This window comes from Alligator sinensis, unplaced genomic scaffold (assembly GCF_000455745.1).
Source record: "Alligator sinensis unplaced genomic scaffold, ASM45574v1 scaffold59_1, whole genome shotgun sequence".
Taxonomy (NCBI): Eukaryota; Metazoa; Chordata; order Crocodylia; family Alligatoridae; genus Alligator; species Alligator sinensis.
The window spans coordinates 1,601,596-1,624,592 of NW_005841878.1; the positions used below are offsets into that span (position 1 = coordinate 1,601,596).

The window sequence follows — 22,997 nt, forward strand, 5'->3', positions numbered from 1 at the left end:
AGGAATACTTACCTGTCTGCTTGGTCTCCTAAGGATCCTATGAATATAGCAAAGGCATTCACTTGTGGGTTGAGTGTCAAGGCCTGGGCAAACCTTGCTGGTGGGATACCATATCGCTCCAAGTTTGCATCGCTTAAGACTATGACAAAGTACTCATCAGCATCTTCTTTGGCAATTTCACGAACAGCATGCTCTGTCCCTTCCAGTGTATGGTCTCCACTCATACAGAATTGAGCATGTGCGTGCATTATCTGGGGGCAGAACAAATTCAGATGGAGACAGGTGAGAATTCTTTTACATAAGCATCCATCCTAATTAGCACAAAAGGGAGCAAACATCCTTAAGGGAGGTGTGTTTAGAAATGTGTTCGGTGCTCCAGGCTTTAGAGCACTTTATGTATCAGTTAACGTACATGTAATTTTTATTACAAACACTAATCCTTGAAATCCAAATTGCAGTGTCAACTGAACAGAACATACTTGGTAATAGGATGAGGAGGGTAAAATACTGTGGTGGGCTTCAGACTGGGTGTCTACATTCCTGTCTATCTGAAGGAGGAAAATGGAGCTTAGTTCCCTAAGGCCAGGACAAATCCTACCTGTTGCATGTTGGACTAATAGACATCAACATCCAGGTGACTGCTATTACCAAATATTGGTTAATAAAATTTACTTAGCTATATCTGTACTGGCTTGTATGAAACAACAGTAAAAGAGGGTGGGGGAAAGGACTGCATTACTTTTTCATTCAGGACAATATGGATTATAAATCATTTTTTTAGAAAGGGGTGAGAGAGCTCAGTCATTAGAATACCTAATACTTCCTATATTATAAAACTGTCAAATTCATAAAAAATGCTCTCTGATGCAGTAAGTTTCTTAGTGGTACTCAGTGTACTTACCCACCTTGCAGTTGCATGTCCTCTTACTACTAAAGCATTTTTTATTTTCAGAAAGTCGAGCAATTCTTCAGGATCACTTTGTGGTTTGCTTCAGCCCCTAGTTAGATCTTAAGACCACTACCACTTATTATTAACATACAGCTTCACATATCTTCATACAAATGAGGGACACTGCCATATTCTATACAATGACAGCTTTTTAAAAAGTCTCTAAAATAACCTTTTCTAGTTTTTCATTTACCTCACAGACTCCCCATCCTCTCCCTTCCAGCTGCCTCCCTCCCTTTACATTTATATGTCACCTACAGAAACTTTTATCCACTGGGCATTTGATCCATAATTATCAGGAGTTATTTATCAACAGGATTTACCTTCAGAATCTCTAATCTTTGCTTATTGTTTTTAGGAACTTTGTCACACCCAACCAACGCAATGTTGAAGCCATCGCCTGAATGTCCAACGATATCGTACTGCAAAAAGAGAATTAAATAGTAATATATTAGACTTGCAGGTGACTTGGCTTAGAACCCCATGAAATGTAATCAAATTTGCTTTTAACAAAAAGATAAATCCTGACAGCTGCTTATGTTTCTGACTGGTTTAAAAGACCAGCCCTCAATTTCTCGCTATCATTAAGCTGCCCTTGGCAGATAAAAATGTTCACCATAACAAAAATAAAGAGCAGTTCCTCATTTTAGGATCTAACTATTACCTCACTACATCCATTTTAAAGCTTGAGACTTGAATCAACGCTTCACTCTGCCCACTTTATTTCAGAGCTAAAATTTTTCACACTGCCCACATGTTTTTTACAATTTATTTTTCTCTCCCTGCCATCTGGCAAACAAGGAGTAGATTGTTAAAAGTGCAGCTCTGATGTTTGATAAGTTGCTTGTGTGACCTTGTTCTGATCTGACAAGTGAAGTGTTACAAGCCATCCCGCCACCTTAACTTTTCTTAGACTTGCATAAACGATCAAAACCTATGGCCAGCAGTACACAGAGGGATGAATTCCAAGAGCCCCCTTGCATTTTCTGAGACAGGCCATACGTGTATCATTTTGCTGTGAAAGTCAATAGCAGTAGAACATAAGCTGTACTGAAATACAAAGATTTCCACTGCAATGAGGACATGCAGAATGGCACTAATGCAAACATTGTGTTGAACAAACAGCTCAACATTTAAAAGCTTTTGCTTTATTTGAGATGTTAATCACCATGGCACAAATGCCAAGACAGGCTGAGTTCTAGCTCTGATAGTTGTCCATGTTGCCCGCCCTCTGTGCTGGGGGTAGGTGTCTGACACACAGAATTAACAGGCATGGCAAAGTGGATTTAATGGACTGGAGAATCCAACCCAGGTTTTTTTTCCCTTTTTTTCATTACAGTAGTACCAAGGTGCTCTTGTTAGGATCAGGGCCCACTTGCTAGATTCTGCATGGTATAACTACCATGGCAGGAACAACCCTTAAGAACCCTCCTGCCCTCTTCCTCCTCTTAGGACCTCTGCACTTGGCAGAAACTAGGCAGTGAAGAAAAACGTGGTTTCCTCCCACTCTGGGTCAAATACATTTCACTCTTCTTTATGCAGGGACCAAATATTTGTTCCCATACCTCCCACCTTCAACTGCAAACAAAGCAGAAGGTGCAGTAAATAGGCGCAAATGGAACAGCAGACTCCTGTTTTGAAATGGGAAGCTTCCTTCTCCCTGCTGTGTGCTAAGGAGTCACAGACTTTAAAGGGTGTTGCTGAGGATCAGGCCACTTTCTAACAGCCTCATACAATTCCCCCTGCTTTACCTACCCTGACATGCTTTCATTTCGCACTGCTCCCTTCCCTTCCTCCCTCTTTGATGCTGCTCCCTAATGCTTGAACATTTCATCCTTCCTCCTCTCTTCCAGTTCTGTTTCTTCCAAGTAGAGAATCTCCTTTATCTTTCCCTTGCTTGGTAAGGCTTTCCCATCCTCTCTTTCAAGATGAGTATTTATTTATTGCTTTTGTTTTCCTTAGACAGTTAATTTGCCTTCAGGGTATTTTACCAGGGAATGCGTTTTACTTGTTTGCAAAGGATCATGTACACTCGATAGCAACAAAACATACATGATTTTTAAAAAATAATTTACTAGGATTTGTTCTAGCTGCAAAGCTGTGGAGTAATAGAGCGCTCAGAGCATTAATGATCAAATTTTTTTGGTATAGGTCTCAGCATTCAACATAATATCTCTTTCAATACAATACAGGTTACTCACATCAGCAGATAAAGGTTTAGTAGTGGATTACAGCTCTGGAAATATACGGAGACAATCCAGGTCCTATTAAAATTATCAATATTCATGGCTATTCACTTAATTCCAGAATTATGCACTTGTTACATTTAGCCAATTCTTTCTTAACTTACTGGGCCGCTACTGGTACTTCTCTCATCTTTACTTGATTTGACATATTTTAATCAAAACCCCCATCTACAAATGTTTTTCCATTATCTGAGGTGCAATGATGTGGTTCTACAATGTATAAGAAAGTGAAACTCCCTCCTCACATGCTACTTTTGGAGATCTACAGCTTCTGACTTCTTCTCCAAATGTTTGTTCTGATGCTGGCACTAATATACCAAGTTTATGAGATTATTCCATATTTAGCAGCTTGGGAACACTGCAATAATGGTTCAGCCTTTCACCTCAAAGTTTCTGTGTTCAATCCAGGCTTAGATGATTTATGAAAACAGGCTCTTTCACACATCACGAAACCATCCTACAGTTTGATACACTTTTCCCTCTTGTATCAGGGAGGTTTCATAACTGGATTGCTGGGTAATTGCAGGGCAAAGCTTAAAGGCATTGGCGAAGTTACTGCGTGTTTGGGAATTTGAGCTCTGGGTAGAACTATGACTCACTAAATTTGTGTTCTTACCCTCACATTTCAGAACAATTAACCTAACCAAAATGACAGCTTACCAAATAAGAACAATTTTACATTAAAAAGTCAAATATGGAATGCCTTCACACTGAGTTTTGAATGTTTAGCAATACGTGTAGAACTCAGACAGTAGGGTGATGAGCTTCATGTAAGAACCAACACAGGCTAGAACAGCAACCAAAAGCACTTTTTTTTCATAAATTCAGCTGGGAGAAAAGACTCCAAGGGTGGTTCTAGTATGGTAGCTTTTTTTTTTTTGGACATTGCAACTTAGATTTGCAAATTTCATTACTACCCTCTGAGCAGGATGGTTCAGCCAGTTTTCTATCTACCTTATAGTCCATTCATCCAGCCTGTACTTCCTTAGCTTGCTTGCGACAATGTTGTAGGAGACTGTATCAAAAGCCTTGCTAAAATCTTGATATATCACATCCATTGTGATGTCTCTCCACATCCACAGAGCCATTCATCTTATCAAAGAAGGCAATCAGGTTGGTCAGGCATGACTTGCCCTTAGTGAATCCATGCTAACTGTTCTTAATCACCTTCTTTTCCTCCAGGTACTCAGAAGTGGATTCCTTGAGGATCTGCTCCATGATTTTTCCAGGGACTGAGGTGAGGCTGACTGGTCTGTAGTTCCCTTAAATATGGGCACTATGTTTGCCCTTTTCCAATCATCCAGGACCTCATCCAATTGCCATGAGTTTTCACAGATGATGGCCAGTGGCTCTGAAATCACATCAGCCAACTCCCTTAGCACCCTATGATGTATAGCCCACCTGGCCCCATGGACTTGTGTATGTCCAGCTTTTCTAAATAGTCCATAACTTGTTCTTTCAGCACTGTTGACTGCTCTCCTCCTCCCCAAACTGTGTAGTTTAGGAGCTGACCTTGCCTGTGGAGACTAAGGTGGAAAAGGCACTGAGTACTTCAGCCTCTTCTGCATCCTCTGTCACTAGGTTGCCTCCCACATTCAGTAAAGGACCCACATTTTCCCTGATCTTCCTCTTGTTACTGACATACTTGTAGAAACCCTTCTTGTTACCCTTCATGTCCCGTGCTAGTTGCAACTCCAATGTGCTTTGGCCTTCCTGACTTTATCCCTGTATGCCTGAGGAATATTCTTATATTCATCCCTAGCTGTTTGCTTTAGCTTACTGAAGAGTTACCTGCTAAGCCAGGCTGGTCTTCTGCCATACTTGCTAGTCTTCATGCACATCAGGATGGTTTGTTTCTCCACACTCAGGAAGGCTTCTTTAAAGTATGGCCAAATCTCTTGGACTCTTCTTCCCCTCAGACTGGTTTCCCAGGGGATCTTCTCCAGGACTTTCCTGTGCAAGTCGAAGTCTGCTTTTCTGAAGTCCAGGGTCTTTACTCTGCTGTTTTCCATCCTTCCTTTCTTCAGGATCCTGAACTCAATCGTCATATGGTTGCTGCTACCTAAGTTGCCATCTACTAGTACATTCCCCACCAATTCTTCCCTGTTTGTGAGCAGCAGGTCAAGAAAAGCATGGACCCTAGTTGGCCGCTCCAGCACTTGCACCAGGAAGTTGTCCCCAACATTCTCCAAAAACTTCTTGGATTAGCTTCACATTGCTGTATTGCTCTCCCAGCAGATGTCAGGATGATTGAAGTCCCGCATGAGAATGAGGGCCTGTGTTCGGGAAACTTCTGTTAGCTGTTTGAAGTATGCCTCATCCACCACTTCCTCCTGGTTTGGTAGTCTATAGCAGACCCGCACCACAACATCACCCTTGTTGCTCTCTCCTCTAACCCTAACCCAGAGACTTTCAACAGGCCTATCTCCAGCTTCATACTGGAGCTCTGAGCAATAGTATGGCTCTTTTACATAAAGTGCAACTCCTCCTCCTCATCTCCCCTGCCTGCTCTTCCTGAACAGTTTGTACCCATCCATGACAGTGCTCCAATCATGCAAGCTATCCCACCAAGTCTCTGTTATTCCAATCATGTCATAATTCTGTGACTGTACAAGGACTTCCCATTCTTCCTGCTTGTTTCCCAGGCTCTGTGCATTCGTGTACAGGCATCTGAGGTAACCAGTTGATTGCCCTGATTTCTCAGGAAGCATGAGAACACCTCCCCTCCTGCCTGCTCTTCTGCCAGGTCACCCACTTCCCCACTTACCTCAGGACTTTGGTCTCCATCCCCTGGCAAACCTAGTTTCAAGCCCTCCTTACTAGGTTAGCAAGCCTGTCTGCAAAGATACTCTTCTCTCTCTTTGTCAGGTGGATCCCATCTCTTCCCAGCAATTCTTCTTCTTGGAACATTGTTCTGTGGTCAAAGAAGCCAAAGCCCTGCTGGCAACACCACCTGTGTAGCCAGGCATTGATTTGCAGGATGCATCTGCTCTTTCCTGGGCCCTTCCCCTTGACTGGAAGCATCAAAGAGAACACTACCTGAGCCCCAGTCCCCTTCACCTTGCACCCAGAGCTTTGTAGTCACTTTTGATCTGCTCGGGGTCTCCCCTGGAAGTATAATTGGTGCCCACATGGATGAGAAGCATAGGGTAATAGTCAGAGGGCCGGAAGAGTCTCAATAATCCCTCCATGACATCTCGGACCTGGGCTCCAGGCAAGCAGCAGACTTTCTGAGACAACAGATCAGGTTAGCAGATGGATCCCTCTGTCTCACATAGAAGGGAGTCTCAAGTCACCACCACCTGTTGCTTCTTCTTGGTGGTGCCGGTCTTGTTCCTTTCAACTATGGGGCGGCCTGGTCTGTCCTCTACCAACAATGGAATGTGCTCCTCGCCCTTTGTTGCTAGGGCTCCATTTCTATTCTCCAGATGAACTGTTGCAGGTGGAGAAGAAGATTTCTGTTTGCTGCCAGGAGTCACAAACTTCCAGCTTCTACCTTCCAGGGCATCCATGTCCTTTCTCTTCTTTAGCACTGCCTCTGGCAGTTCTTCCTCCACAGTCTTGGAGGTCTCCTCCAGCAATGAATGGATGAAATCCTAATGACAAAGGATGCTTCAGTGCCTCACCACCTCTTCCTGTGGCTCTCTTGCCTGTTCACAGATTTCATAGATGTTACGGCTGGAAGGGACCTTGAAGATCATCAAGTCCAGCGCCCTGCCCCAGGAGTAGGAAGTCAGCTAGGCTCAAAGGATCCCAGCAAGATAAACATCTAAGTGTTTTTTGAATGAGTCCTGAGTAGGTTCCTGCACCACTTCTGGAGGGAGTCTGTTCCAGGTCTTGGGAGCTCAGACCATAAAGAAATTTTTTCTTACGTGCAGCCTAAAACCGTCTTGTAGGAGTTTATGACCATTTTCCTTGGGGCGCTCTGGTGAACAGAAATTCTTCCAGATCCTGATGCACACCCCTTATGTACTTATAAGCAGCCACCAGGTGCCCCCTGAGCCTGCGCTTTTCCAGACTGAAGAGTCCCATGGCTCTCAATCTCTCTTCATAAGGCCTATTCTCTTGCCCTCTGATCATGCAAGTGGCTCTCCTCTGCCTCTGATCATGCGCGTGGCTCTCCTTTGGACTCTCTCAAGCTTCTTGACATCCTTCTTGAATTACGGAGCCCAGAATTGGATGCACTACTCTAGCTGCGGCCTCACCAAGGCTGAGTACAGCGGGAGGATGTCATCCTGAGATTTACTTGAGCAGCAGCTATAGATGCAAGCCAGGACTTTGCTTGCTTTACCAGATGTGACATTGCATTGGTGGCTCATGTTCATCTTGTGGTCAGTCATGAGTCCCAAGTATCTTTCAGCAGTGGTGCTAGCAAGCGTAGCACTGCCAACTCTATAAGTATGCTGTGGGTGGCAGCCTCAGCCACCAGTGCCATGTGGGCGACCCCATGGAGGGGAAAGGCTAGGGGAGCACACCCTGACAAAAAAGCACAGGGCCAAGGCTCATAGAGTAGGGCCTGAGGCCCAAAGGGTATAAGACACAGAAGCCCCAGTGAGGGGGTGGAGTAGAGGCCCCGTAGGGTGGAACAGCTGGCCCAGGAGGGGTCCAGGGTGACTATATGGCCCACATGCTCAGAGAGTGGGAATAGCATGTGGAGGGGCCTGAGAAGGCAGACCCATATGGGAGAGGGCTAGCTGCTCAGGAGCCTAGCCAGAAAACCCTTGACTGGTCAATGTTGGGGCCAGGACCGGGATGGTCGAAATGCAAAAGTGATAGATGCAAGTTGCAAGTTGCCTGTAGTTCTGACTGGCCTAGAGGTGAAGCCAGGGCCCGTAAGGCTAAAGGTCCCGGCTGGGGCCACTGCTGAGAGGGAAAGCAGCCCGAAGGATGGCGGAGGTTGTGCTGCCTGATTAGGAAGGATCCAGGTCGGGGTCTGAAATGTCAGTCTGGAATATAATGGGGATGGAGCCATATAGTGAAGCCATCTGTGGAGCATAAGACATGGTGTAGGGGTGCTATAGAGCCGTGTATTACACCATTGGTATCAGGCATTACATGGGCAGCCTCCCACCTATAAACAACTATCTAATTCCAAACAAGGTGTGGCAGAAGATTCAGGTGGGCGGACCGCCCTAGATAGGTGGGTGGGCCAATGTTTGGACTGGCCTCAAGACGGTCCCCTGTCACAATGCCCTTCTTCCAAGCATACCTGCCCTAGCAAACTCACCTGGAAGCTGGCCTGTTTACTGCTCTTTGGCCCCAAAGAGTTCCTTTTTCCCTGCTTCCTCACACCAACCTGAAAGGCTCTCCCCTCCAGGGGGGTTGAGCTCTATGTACACAAACTGACCTGCAAACTGCTTGCCCTGTTTGCTGTCCCTGTGTTGGATCAGGCTGGATCAGTGCGCAGAGTTGGACCTGGCACATGGCCCTGGACCCATTGCGAGGGACTGGACATGGCTCACAGTGCAGGAACGAGCACACAGGGTTGCAGACCTAGTGTGCAAGGCTGGTTTGTGACCAGACTCAGCATGCAGTCATAGACCTGGCGCATAACCCTAGACCCAGCACATGCAGTTGACTAAATCCAGCTGTCAGACTGGCTGTACTCCACTCATCCAGTCCATGTGCCAAAAAGGTTGAGCAGCACTGGTGTAAGACATGCCCAAAATGTGCAAAAAAAGTCCTTGTCTTCTGCTGCTGCCGTTATTCTTCTCCCTTAGGCACTGATTTACTCAAAGCAATATGGAAAAACAAAAAACATGAATGATAAATACAAAATGGAATATGAATCCTCTTCCACTCTCCCCTTCATTAATGCACTTAGAATTAAATCAGCCTCTCAAGCATGGTTGCCTGTATTTTCTAAAAAAAATGGCAATGCTTCCATTCAATATAGCTACAAATAATAATAAAAAAAACCCTTTATGAGTTTCTTAACAATTATATATAATTCAGCTCATTGGACCATTTAAAGAATTATTTAAAACTTGCATGCACTAATGAGCATGCCCCCAAAGTCTCCCTACGTACATAAAAGAGATAGTTACTAATGTTGTACCAGAGTGGTTTGTATGATATTTATATGACATTGGATGTTAGTACTGTATTTTAGGCATTCTATGAGATTTCATTTTTTCAAATAAATTTCCCATGTGAGATGGGATTTACAAAAGATGCACTAATTTTAATCTTGAAAAATAACTGACTTACTATGACGTACACAATGGAATTTTCACGTTTTAAAAAAAGGGCAAACGCCTGTGTAGGAATACATTTCCCTTCATGATTTAGGAGGAGCTGTTGAAAATATGACCCCCTAGAGTGCAATGCAGCAATAGTAATAGCATTTGTTAAAAACTAACAAAGTGCTCAGGCAGGGTAGTTCAGTGCCTAGCAAGTCAGAGGGGAAAAGAAAATGAGCTGAGCCAGGTGGAGGACAATCACACCCAGAATGATGAATTATCCCTTTTGAAAGCTTGGAATCTGAGTAGTCAGACAACACACTGGCAGACTCAGTGGCAGGGGCAGCCCTAGAACTTCTTGCTCTTCACTCCCATTCTTGAATATGATGAATTAGAGGTTGCATACTTCTGATGAGCTGAAGAGTTGAGTTTGAAGGAGGAATCTAAAAAGCCAGCATTTAATTTAAACAAGCTTCCTGACTACAGAAACACTTCCCCTTGACAAGGAATGGTGCACCCTCTGACTAAGACTGCCCCTTTGGGAACTGGAAACAAATAACCACCTTGGCCATAAAGGTGTAACAGACTGAAAGAAATGCATGCTGTCACATTTCTAGCCTCAAAGGGATCAGTATATTATCTGCCTGATATTATCCACATGCTCTACAACTGTTTCCTCTATACAAGTAAAATAGCAGAAGCAAAATGAGTCTACTCCAGCCATCATGTAATCTATAAATATAGCTACAATTCCTAAAGACGTCTGAAACCAAAGACATTTTTGTTTCCTACAACAGAGATGTCCGAGTAGTACATATGAGCAAAATACAGGTGGGAAGGAAAAAAAGACAATAGATTCAGACACAATCCTTTTCTCAGCACAGAACTTACTGAAGCACCAGAACAAAAATGATTATTGGGATAGGTTGATAAATGGTTTTGGGTTGCCAAAACTGAAATGTAAATAACAGGGTAACAGGTAATCCATTATGCCATCACTTTCAACGTTACTGACAGAGAACCAGGATGCTTCCTTAGCGATTCCCAAGAATTTGTACTAAAAACTACCTAATGTTGTCTGAACTGTGGCTGCTCTTCTCAGGAAAAGGTAACAGCAAGTATCTCTGAAGGTCAACCTGGTTACATCAAACCAATCTGTGGGGTTAGCAGAGAGGTGCAAAGCGTGCTAAGTAGAAGACCCCCTTCACTGAATACACTCTCAACCTTTCTACCTGAGCTTTTATTGTGGGACTGACTTCTAGAGTAGAATTCCAGCTAAACCAACTGTACAAGACAGAACAGAGCTATGTATGAACTGTAGAAAATTCCATATACAATACATGTATTCAGCTTCTTTTTGATTGACTGAAAGATTATTTCCTTTACAAGGCTTACAAATATTTGATATTTTACATACATGTGCAGCAGCTTTTTTTACTTTGCAGTAGGCTGGGAAATACTAGCTGCACTAGGACCTGTTTTGGGGTGTAGAAAGGGATCCTTTATAAACTGGAATGTCTGGGATTTAAAATGAATTAACATTTCTCTTGCTCAGATCATTATCCATGAAAAAAAAATGAAGAGTCTGCTTGTGTTCTGGCTACCAACCATATTCAGACAGACACAATATTCTATAGAAAGGTAAATAAGAAACCATATTTTCTTACATATTATGTACACCTTTAAAAAAACAGATGTGGAAATTGGAGTGTGGATTATAAATGAGGAAACATGGTAACAGCAGGTTCTGTTGCTTAAGCTTTGGCTGGGAAAAAGCAAAAGTAATGTCTGCACATGTTTCACAGGGAGCAGAACAATGTGCAGGCTTGGCTCCCTAGCTGCTGCTACTCAGTTACTACAAAGAAAGATATTCTTTGTTCATTCTGCCTATCAAAATCAAGGTATGTATCTTATTTTCGGGCATGTTGTATGTGAGAAAATATGGTACACAAACTCCCTATCTTATAGCCAAAGATTTTAGAAAAACAGTCAACTTATTTTATCCAAAAGAGAACTTAATCACAGACTACAGTGGAGAAGAGATATCTGGTGGTGGATGGTGTCTAATGGGCACAACAAGCCATAAAGCGATCCAGCGGTTTACACAGGCAGATTGATTTGTAATTCAGAACACACAAAAACTGATTTATGCTGCAATTAACTGGTATGGGCTAAGGCAGATAGAGAATATTAAATGTTTAACAAGTTAAGTACAGGGTTAGCATCTTCACTTCCATAGAGCCTCTTACTAGCACAATCGCTGGGCCCGAGCTTGTGCCTTTTCAGTCACAGTCCATGCTGAAGGCAACTTGCAAACATGCTGCTTGAACACGAGCTCTATATACACAACTTCATAAGGCCAGGTCTTTGGGGACAATTTTGCTGGTGAGGGCAGCATAAGGCTATGCTCCTATCCTTTGCCAACTTTGGGGAGACTAGTGCTAATGCCTTCCCTAGCCTTGTGGAGTCATGTTTGGATCTCAACAATTCCCAATAAAGCACCAAAAAGAGATGTGGACAAGAGCTAATTTAACTCACACTGGGGCTGATTAGTGCAGAAGTGGACGAATGTAACTGGCTCTCTGAAGATGCCGCTAATTTCACCTCCTGAAAAGGGCTCTGACATGACAGAACTGAGCCAAGGGCCAATTCAAGCGCAACAGACATAACAGAAGAGGAGAACAAATCTGCATTGGCCTGTCACAAAACTTTCCAACCTGATATCCACCACTATTATTTTAAGTATAAAATGAGCGCTACAGTTCTCTTGACTCAGGCAAATAATAACAGTAATACTGCTACTGAAGTCCTAATACAGTCCAACGGTGGCAATTTTCACATCTAATAATTACACGCAATTTCTGTAAGAATGTTTTTATAACCTTTAAATGGTTGTTAAAGCATGTAGGTGATATTACATGTAGCTACATTTCCATTTATTTATATGGCCAAATGCATGGTTTGGTCTGTGTATTAGGTAAAACAGCAAGACAACTGAAAATATTTCTGAATACAGTAGAATCATTAGTAACCCACACAGACAGATTTGAGTGATTCATACATTTTGCAGCCAGAAAGGACCTTTATGATCATCAAGTCAGACCTCTTTTATAACACATGCCATAAAATTTTCCTGCAGAAATTACTGGGTAAAACCCCATAATCTATTTTTGACTTTAGCCTATTTAATAAGAGGGACATCTAGTCTTGAGTTACAGACTCAGTGATGGAGAATCTACCTTTGAAAAATTGCTAAAATGGCTAATTATACTCACTTAAACATGTGTGCCTTAGTTCTAGTCTGAATTTGTCTACTCTAGCAGAAAACGAAGGCAGGGCAGCGTAGCACTTTAAAGTCTGACTGGTTCAGAGAGGCATAGGCTTTTGTAGGCAACAGCGTGCTTTGTCAGATGATAACAGAGCTAACTGCTTCTCTGTAGTAGATAAAAGGTACAGCGAGATGCAGTGGTTATAAGGTGAAACTCAAGAGTTACTCTATGTTGGAGATCTTTTCCTCATCTACGTACTGTGATTGAGATACCTCTTAAACTTCTCTTGAATAAACAAGATGGAACTTCTAAAATCTCTCACTCTATGGCAAGCTTGCCTGACCTGGATCATTCTTCTACCTCTTTTAAAAAAAAAATTCTAACTTTCTTATCCTTTATCATTTTTCATCATTATTTTTTAAATGTGAACACAGTATGCCAGTATGTCTCTCACACGCCATAAACAAAGGCATGTGAGAGACTTACTTGTTCCTAGCTGATATGTTCTGCTGTTCATGTGTTCAGCGACGGTGTTTGCCTTCTAAGCTACATCATTACACTGAGAACTCCTGTTCAGTTGGTTACCTACAATTTGTATACTTTTCAGCATCACTTAATTCCTGGATATAGTCTCCTCATCATGTAAGAAGGAACAAAATACAACATTCCTGTGTATATGACCTTGCTTTGGGCTGTATTAATATGCATGCTACTCAAATGAACCATCCTTACCAGGCAAGTTAGATTTCTTCATATAACTAGCTTATCCTTATCACTATTTATCACACCAGCACTTTTGTGTTGTCTACAAACTTCATCAACAATCATCTTGTATTTTTCATCTAAGTGAGTGCCTTTAAGATTTTTTGGAAATGAATAGCTTTGAAAAATGTAGGTGAAATGGCCAAAAAGCAGAGAATCTAGAACAACTGATCTTTATACAGATGTTTGCCAGGCAAGGTTTAACGTGATCAGCAGGGATCCTGGTTTTCTCCGATAAAAAATATCCCAAATTTTTGGATATAAAAAAAATAACCCTAAATCAATATTTTTCCATGGTTAAAATGAAATGCCACTAATATATATATATTAATCATGTAAAAATGTGGATTTAGGGTTATTTTTTTATACCTGAAAATTTGGCATATTTTTTTATCAGAGAAAAGCAGGATCCCTGCTGGTCACTTTATACCTTGTCTTGCAAAATCCAAAAATTTGGGATTTTTTTTTCACAGAAAACCAGGATCCCTGGTGATCAGCAAAGGAAAAAAAATAGGCTCTGTTTCTTTTGAAACTTTTGACTGTGATTAACGAAGTATGAAAGTTTGGGGTTTTTTCTGGCAGAAATTCAGATCTTGTCACCCTGGTTTTTCTCCCAAAGATTGTATGGAAGAATGTAACATGTAGGATTATGTTACCAGACAAATGCAGTGAATAAAACTTAACTGATCAAGGTAGGTGCAAGCCTTTGTTAATTCTCTTTAAAATTCTTTATATTTTATTTTAATCTCTTAAGTCATATTAGAAAAGCTTAAAAAAAGGTTTTCACTAAAGACTTGATAACCTTGCTCCTACAATTTCACACAAGGGTTTGTCAAGAATGAACTCCAGCAAAACAGGAAATCTCGACTTGATGCTCTCTTTGTGTCCCAAGCAAGGTGCTAAGGTACTCTGTGGTGCCTTGAGATCCTTTTAGGGGTGCCCTGGGGAGCTGCGCAATGTTAGCACTGTTAAGTGTGCAAAAATGATTCAGAAGGTACACCCGGAGATTTCAAATAGGAATCCATGGTGTCAAAAATATTCTGACCTGTTTTGGGCTTCCTGAGTTCTTTGCAACACTAGAATTTCTCTATTATTTTCCTATAGTGAGTGAAAGATAGGAACTGCCATTTTCTGAGGGGTGTCTTGAGTCTAAAAAGGTTGAGAACCACTGGTTTAAGGTTATAAAAGACTCCCATGCCTTGTTTTATCCATCATAATAAAGTAGAGAAGGCTGACACTTATTTTTTTAAATTTAATTTGGGGGTTACTTTTAAGTGACGTGGGACTGAGGACCTTTCATCAGAACTTGGGGCAGTGCAACAGGGGAAGAAGTAGAATCCTCTCCCATCCCAAAGTGCTGGTGTCTGTGGGCATATTCGTGTGTGTACTGAGTTCCTTGGCTTAAACAGTTCTCCTTCAAAAAATACACAAAAAAACCCCAAATAAAAATCCAAAACCAAAACAAAACAAAAAGCAAAACAACCAACATATTTTATAACCTAATTCTCAAAATAAATCAGAATCTCCTCTCCTGCAGTGTTCAGTGAGTCCTAAGAACTGTCTAGCATTATTTTTTCAGGTTGCTAGCAACAGATTAAAGCCTATGTTTCCTTCCATGGATGAATAATATTCCTTGGCTAGACAGAGCGATGAAATACTTTTTTCCACTGCTGGACACAGCCTGTGCAAATACTCATTACCACTAAACTCCTGGCACAGTTATAATTACCTTAAACTTGTGCTCGTAATTCTCAAAGGCTTCCATGACCATGCAGACAGCCTCCATAGAGCGCTCCAGTCGACCATCAACCCCATTAAAGCGGTACATGCTGCCAGAAACATCTACTACCAGGCGTAAACATTTAGGCTTCTGCTGGGGGCTCCCAGGCTAATACAGACAAACAATACAAAGAGAATCTTATGAATGAGAAAGTTGCAGTTCCCTTAAGAACAGAGCATTTAAAAAAAAGAAATCATGTACTTTACAAAAACAGTAGGCAACAAAATCTCTCTTCCTGTATGAAACCATAACTATCTGTATCTAGCAAGTTTGGCAATTAAAAAAAAATCCTTTCTATTTCTTTGAATTTTTTTGATTACTTGTTCAGAAACAATTACTATATTTACTTGAATACATGCTCAGGTTCCCCCCCTCATCAGCATCGCGAAAAAAGACCCTTGTTTTATATTTGCATACAAGAGAACCTCATTAAATATACTGACCATCATTTAAACGCTTGCCAAAAGCAGCAGTAATAGACATGAAGTATGAAATTGATTAAAAGCAGCCAAACCTGAGTGTGACTATAACACACGTGGACCATGTTGGGCAAACATGCAGATTTATTTAAATTTTTTAAAGAAATTTTTCATGTTCCAAGCCAAATTAAGTCCAAATCCATGAGCTAGTCCAGAACCATATGTGGCCCTACAACTAGCAAACATCCTCTACCCCCACCAGGGGCTTCAGATGTTTCCAATGTCTTTTGGTCAGTATCCTATGTGCAGACCCAAGCCCAGAGGCTTGGGGTTTGGATGCCCTCAAGTTTTGCCTGCCCTCAGCCATATGACTGAAAGAGCAAGCTACAGAGGAACCTCCCATTTCCATAAAATGGGATTTAAACCCCACACCTCAGCAGGTACCACACCATGCCAGAAAAACAACACGCAGCTGGGAATCTATCCCAAGGACAGGTTAGTGCAGCCCATCTGATTAAGATATATGGTAGTGCCCACTGAGTGCAGTCCCTCTCAGAGCTCTTTTTCAAGTCTTGGTGAGCCACTACATTGTATATATTTCGACTTCTTCTCGACTCCGACACCTGAGCTGTGCCTTTCTTTCCTATTTCTAATGACTCCTGTTTCTCCAACAGCCTTAAATGTCTGGCGAATATCACTAAACAAGGCCCCAAACAGTTCACCCAGAATATCTCTGTTGCTCCCTCCCTCATCCTGTTGCATACGATCAGTGTGGCCCTGCCCACCATGAGGTGGAGCCAGACCAGGTTGCCCTGTGCCTTCTCTGCATATACAATTTAGGAGAATCCCAGGACTCATAGCAAGAACATCCAGTTCCAGTTATGAGTGAGGAGCTAATTAGCACATGGATCCTTTGTGGGGGGGGTGTGGAGTACACTCACACATTGAGCAGTGTTGAGCTGTGGGGTCCTCGTGGCTTGAAATGCTGTTCACTTTGCTGGGGCCCAGTTCAGTGACCTATACAGTAAATCGTGAGCCTTTTGGCTTTGGACTAATATGATACATAGTTTGTACTATATATAAGTAGGTACAAAAGTGCTGCTGAAAAGTGTTTATGGAGCATCTGTGCTAAAACTTGCACCAGTTTCAAAAAAGGTAAAATGTATCAATTCCGGAGAAACTAAGTTTATGAGTTCTATACGCAAATTACAAGTATGTTTATTTCCAGGTCTGTGTTTTCAAATTCGCACTTCACTTCCAAGGAGCTACACTGTTCTCAGTGGTGGTAGATGACAGAACAAGGAGCAATGGTCTTAACTTGCAGCAAGGAAAGTTTAGGTTAGATATTAGGAAAAAAACTCTCTCACTAGGAGGGTAGCAAAGCACTGGAATAAGTTACCCATGGAGGCTGTGGAATCTCCATCCTTGGAGGTTTTTAAGACCCAGCTAGACAAAGCCTTGGCTGGAAAGTTCTAGTTGAGGCTTTGAGCAGGGGTTGGATTAGATGGCCTCCTGAGATCCCTTCCAACTCTCATTTTCTATGTTTCTGTGTGTTCAGGGAGAGAAAGGTCTTATAGTAACGAGAAGAGGAAGGAGCTGTAGTGGGAAGAAGTGGAAGAGGAGGTAGAGGCCAAGGCGGCTACCTGACCCCCCCAGATTTATTTTTCCTGCTGTAGCAGTGAGAGGGAGACAACTTCAAGGCAAACCTCCAGTAGTTAGATTCTGTACCTAAAAACTTATAACAAATGTATAAATGTTCCAAATATAGAATCTAATTATTGGGGGGTTGTCTTAAATTCAGGGCATCTTATATTTGAATAAACACAGTATTTCAGATAGCTGAATTCAGCCTCTCTCTTTTTTCCCCTTTGTTTTATTTACTGTGACTGAAAACAAAATACCAGGAAAGATTCCACACGTGCTTGTAGGAAAATGATGGATTATTAACATTTTACTTCAATAGAACGACTCTCAAATTGGTACTTGCTGCCAAGAGCCATGAGGGAAATGTTTTCCCTTGACTTATGGCTCTAAAGAGAAGTCTCATAAAACTGCAAAGCTCGTTTGCTAAAGTTAATACCTTCTAAAAATATTTGAAACTAGCTTTGAGTAGCTTCTCAATCTTGTTCTTTCTGACCATACAACTAATATCCTTCTGTTAAAAAGATTCACATCTGTTTCAATAATTTCTAGCACACTAGTTTCTGAAACAATATTTCTATACCAGATGCAATGAGACAAATCTGGATCTAAATACAAGGCCAATAGAAAATGGTCTGGCAAAAAAAAAAATTAAAAACAAATACTTAAAATAGTTCTTTTATCTGTAAGTGATTTCCAAATATTTCCCTTTCACTCAATGCCTGTTCTTTTTGGTTTAGTTCATTTTTTTAAATTATTAATGCAATCGATTGCATAAACTCTCTTCTACCAAAACCCACATATCATTAACTCAAAATTCGACGTTACTACTTAAATACTTTTCACTACTGGACAAACTATTTTACAGTGCCCTGAAATATATAAATATAGCATTCTGAAAAGTTTTGATAATTAGGATATAACATCTTTTCCCTTACTCATCTATGAAGTGGGATGCCTAGGCTCCATATACTTTTCAAATCAATAAAAAAGGAGGGCCATATAGTAGGAAAAATAATACTAGAGAGTTATTAAATCTCTACTTAGTTGGTGTGAGAAAACAGCTGTTCTAAATGCTCATCTGAAAGAAAAATTCCTTAGTGACATTAATAATAACAATCTGCCATAGTAAATGTTACTATTAAAATACATGAATGATTTAGGTAAGCAGCTGTAAATCAGGTGTCACCTTGTTTCTGTTAAATCAATTCATACAAAGATACATCAGAAAAAAAAATTGATTATGAGTCAACACAGATTTTAGGCTTTAATTATTCTCTCATCCTTTTTCTCATTTGCTTTTTCTTTTTTGAATTTGCAAATCCAGATTTCCAACGGAGATTTTTCATATCATGAGAAAGGAGGAGAGGTCTGTCATAGCCATTTAAGCATATTTAAACATGCCATTTGTCTTTATCAGGCTGGCATACTGAGAGTTACATTAATGTAGCAGACAGTCCCTGAAAAGCGCTTTGTTCTTTCTAGCAGCCTGTTTCAATAGAACTTGCTCACAGGCACGTGCATATGAAACCAGGGTGGTCAACCCACAGCATGTGTGCGACAAGTGGCATGGGCAGCCTCTGTGTGGGGCACATGGTAGATTAGAGAAGGGACAAGAAGTGCAGGGCAGATAGGGCAGGAAGCTGAACGCAGATGGAGCAGGGAGCATGGGAAGACAGTAGAAAGCAAAGCAGCAGATTGGGCAGAGGAAGGAATTCAGAGTGACACTCAGGGATGGCAAGGGGCTTAATTTGTGGCTCATCTTCCATAAAGGTTGCCCTCTGTTATACACAGGCACACAAGGAAGCAATAAACTTGCTAACTGTTTAGTAGATACTCACCTGTGGCTCAAGTTCTCCCCTTCGTTTATAAATGGCCTTTTCTCCGGTCAGTCCATCAATTATTTTGGCATCATCTAGCTCTCCAACAGCTTGGTGTTTCACCCATTGCCTTTCTTTACCTTTGGCCTATAAAATAAAAGCATCCGTGATACATTCCCTGATGGTGGTACAGTGTACATCAGGGGCTGGCAACTTACAGCCTGTGCGCTGGATCTGGCCCGTGAAGAGACTGGATCTGGCCTATGGCAATTCAAGGAACTGGCAGCAGGCTCCAGCCACAGTAGCAGAGGCAGTGTCCCCAAGGTCCCCAGCATCATAATGCTTGTGATGTTCAATTTATTGTCTCTGCTGCAGCAGAGGCAGTATCTCCTGGGTCCCATCGCCTGCCTTCTTTTTAGTTTATTCCCTTTGCAGCATCTGTTGGTTGTTGAGGAGGTATGGGGGTGCAGCCTATGGTGGGGATTGTGTCACAAGCAGTGGCCTGTGCTGGCAAAAGGTTACCAACCCCTAGGTTACATGACTTAAAAAATATTTAGACCATGACATACAGGCAGGTTTACCTTGTACTTACGTAACGACTCAGTAAAAGTCAGTAAAATCTGAATGCATTTTTATAAGCATCCTGGTCCCTCTGGTTGAGAGAGAAATTATTACTGATAAAGAATATTCCTGACTCTGCTTCAATTTCTGTCTCCTTTAAGCCTTTTCACATAATGGGATTCTAAATTTGGACCATGAAATGCTAGCAGTTTTAATACAAGTGTACTGGAAAGTGGTGCACAAATGAATCAATGCAGAAATGCACAGAACCAGAGTCATGCAACACTGTAATGTTTGTTATGAGTTTCCCATCCAAGAAAATGTAAAAGATAACTAAAACTGGGAGATTAAACTTAACAGGAACAAGAAAGATATAAGGGTTGGCAACCTATACCCTGTGGGGCAGATTTGGCCATGGAGCCATTTTATCTGGCCGTTGGAGCTGGGGCAGAGGGGAGTTCTGCGGTGTTTCAGTGGTGAGACGAGGTGGTGACTATGGCTTTGGCTCTGGCTCTTATGGTGGTGGCACAAGCTGAAGTGGAAGCATCCTACGCTCAGATCCATGATCTGTGAAAGTGGCCCCCCACTGCAGAACACTCCCAACCCCTGAACAGCAATACCCCAACACTGCTGGAGAACTCTGTTACAGCCTGTGAGTGGATCCCCATAGAGCAGCATTCATAATCATCTCTGTGCAAGCAGCAGCAATTAAAGTGCATTAAATGCACATTTTACAACCTTGACTATCTGCAATTTGCTTGAGATACAGATGTTCCATTCGTTAGAGATCAATCCAACAGTTCACAGGCTGGCAAAACTCCCACTGAAGTAAACTCAAAAGACTGAGGACTTGAGTACTTAAATTACAAATGACATATTTAACAATTTCAAAAGGGTAGTTTCACTATCATTGAAGTCCTCAAGAAGGTAGCACAGTCTATGTGCTGAATAAGTGGGAATTTCATGTTTCACTTAATTTATGGTTGGGTTCACAGCTTTAAGCAGTTGGACCTGGCAGCAAGACTGAGATATTCATGTGAAGGAACAGATTTACTGATACGTGTGTGTGACATCTCCAATTCATCACAGGTCAGAAGCTAGCAGTAAATTAGACACCTCGAAGAAATGGATTTAGGATAGGCATTATGGGCCTCTATGCCTAGTATTCTAATGATTATGAGGATGACAGTATTTGTATCTTTTTAGTGGTCTCTCATTGCCTTCCTAGACAGTGACTCACTCTCTCAAATGATGGAAACCTCTGCTTGTCTTCTTTTGAAATTACCTCTTATCATAGGTTTTCTGAAGCAGGAACCAATTCGTTGTCAATCCCAGACAAATTCAAGCTGCTGGCCTGGAGTTTGAGAGGATGGCTTCTTGGAACTATATGCACTCTGCACATCTAGTTGATGGGCTACAATCCAAACTGTTCTGCCTCTTAACTCCCTAGCTGCATCTGGTCAAAACACTGCTATGCTCAGTTTGAAATTAGATCAATCAAAAGATCTGCCTTTGTATCCTAATTCATAGATTAATTAAAGGCACAGACCTTGGAATCAATGGCTATTAATTCACTGTTTTTTCTTCTCTGTCAAAGTAGATTTATTTCTGGAAGAATTACTGAATTAAATGCCTTTATTTATTTTTTCATGATAGTGGCACATTAGATCTTCTACCCAAAGTTCTTTTTCTTGAACTTTTAATGAGGATGGATATATATTATTGCCTAGACAAGTAAATCATCGATCCAGAATGCATGCGTGTATGTGTAGCATATCATTCTTGCACCCAAGTGCTATTACCTTGCTGAGTGATTCAATTCAACTTGGACAGATCTGCAAATCAAATTATTTAGGCTTCTCTCCTTACATTTTACAGCCTCAGGATCTGCAGTTTCTCATCCTGCTCTGATTTGCTTATTGTCCTACTCTCTCATCTGAATTTCTAAGTCAGCGTGGGCAAAATGGCAGATTTGGCCAGCAGCCAGACTCCATTTCCCAGCAGCCCCAGCTGGCATGGTTGGGACTAGTCTCCATGGAGACTCCAGATGCAGCTGCACTGTGATAGTGCAAGGCTGGGGTTGCCATGGAGACCAGCCCCAGTCACGCTGGTAGGGCGCGCAGCAGGGCACAGCAGGGGGCTGCTCCAGAGCTGCTGGGATCTTGCAGCGGGGGCAGTTCGGTCAGGGCCAGGGCAGAACCGCGATCTGCAAGCCTGCATGCTCCAGGCAGGGGTGTGCAGGCAATGGCTTGCACCTCTGCCCTGGCTTGGGACCATGCTGTCACTGCTGCAAGGAGCTGGGGCAGAGCCACAATCCACTGCCTGCACACCCCTGGCTGGAGTATGCAGGCTGCAGATCGCAGCTCTGCCCTGGCCCTGACCAGGCTGCCCCTGCCACAAGATCCCAGGAGCTCCAGAGCAGCCCCCTGCCCTGCTCTACCCTGCCCTGCCCTGCACCCTACCAGCATGGCTGGGGCCAGGCTCCATGGCAACCCCAGCTTTGCTCTATAACAGTGCAGCTGTGGCTGGGGTCTCCATGGAGACCAGCCCCAGGCATGTGGGCAGGCGCTGCTGGGAAATAGAGTCCACCACCAGCTGGATACGGCTTGTGGGCTACACTTTACCCACGCCTGTTCTAAATGGCTTTCTAATTCCCAGTAATTGTTCTAGACTGATGGCTTACTTGTCTAGGCAATAAGTTAGGTATCTTAGAATGAATTTACCAAAATAGTTTTCAAAAATGACAGGAACCAAGGGAAGTAGGACCCAGGGGAAGCCCAGTGGGCTCCAACAACAGTTGGAAGTTGGCCCGCCCGCCAGCTGGAAGCTCCTTCCTGGATTTTGGGCTGGAAGCAGGTGGCTGCCCTGGTGTGGGAAGCTCAGGTAAGTGGGGGGGAACCTCCGCAGGGAAGGAGCGTGGGGGAAAACGGCCCCTCCCCACCCACGCCCAGTGCCCTGTGCTGTAGCTGCTTGCAGCCCGCATGGGGCTGCCTGTGCCTGCTCTGGACAGCCCCATGCAGGCTGCGAGCGCCTGCAGCGCGGGACACTGGGTGTGGGGCAGGGGAGGGGGCGCTTCCCCCCTGCGCTCAGCTTTTCCCTGGGCTCCTTCCCTGCATGGAGAAGAGTGGCTCCTCGCCTGCCCCATGCTCAGCGCCCCGCGCTGCAGGCACTCGCAGCCCACGTGAGGCTGTCCAGAGCAGGCACAAGCAGCCCTAGGCAGGCTGTGAGTGGCTGCAGCGCTGGGTGCTGGGCATGGGCCAGGGAGGGGCTGCTTTCTCCCCCCACGCCCACACTCAGCACCACCTTGTAACCTGGCCCCACTGCCAGGCTGGTAGTGGGGCGGGTTACAAGCTGGTGCTGAGCGTGGG

General features: G+C 42.9%; 1 protein-coding gene across 1 annotated transcript in view; it reads right to left on the reverse strand.

Annotated features, from left to right (window-relative positions):
* The window catches only part of VWA8 (von Willebrand factor A domain containing 8), a 313,781-nt gene that overhangs the window by 5,953 nt on the left and 284,831 nt on the right, over positions 1–22,997 (reverse strand). The window contains exons 41-44 of the mRNA XM_025196153.1: positions 19,090–19,215; positions 15,138–15,296; positions 1,273–1,371; positions 13–251 (exon numbers count right to left, since the gene is read on the reverse strand). Coding sequence (XP_025051938.1) covers positions 13–251; positions 1,273–1,371; positions 15,138–15,296; positions 19,090–19,215 — 623 coding nt within the window. The remainder of the gene's footprint in view (positions 1–12; positions 252–1,272; positions 1,372–15,137; positions 15,297–19,089; positions 19,216–22,997) is intronic.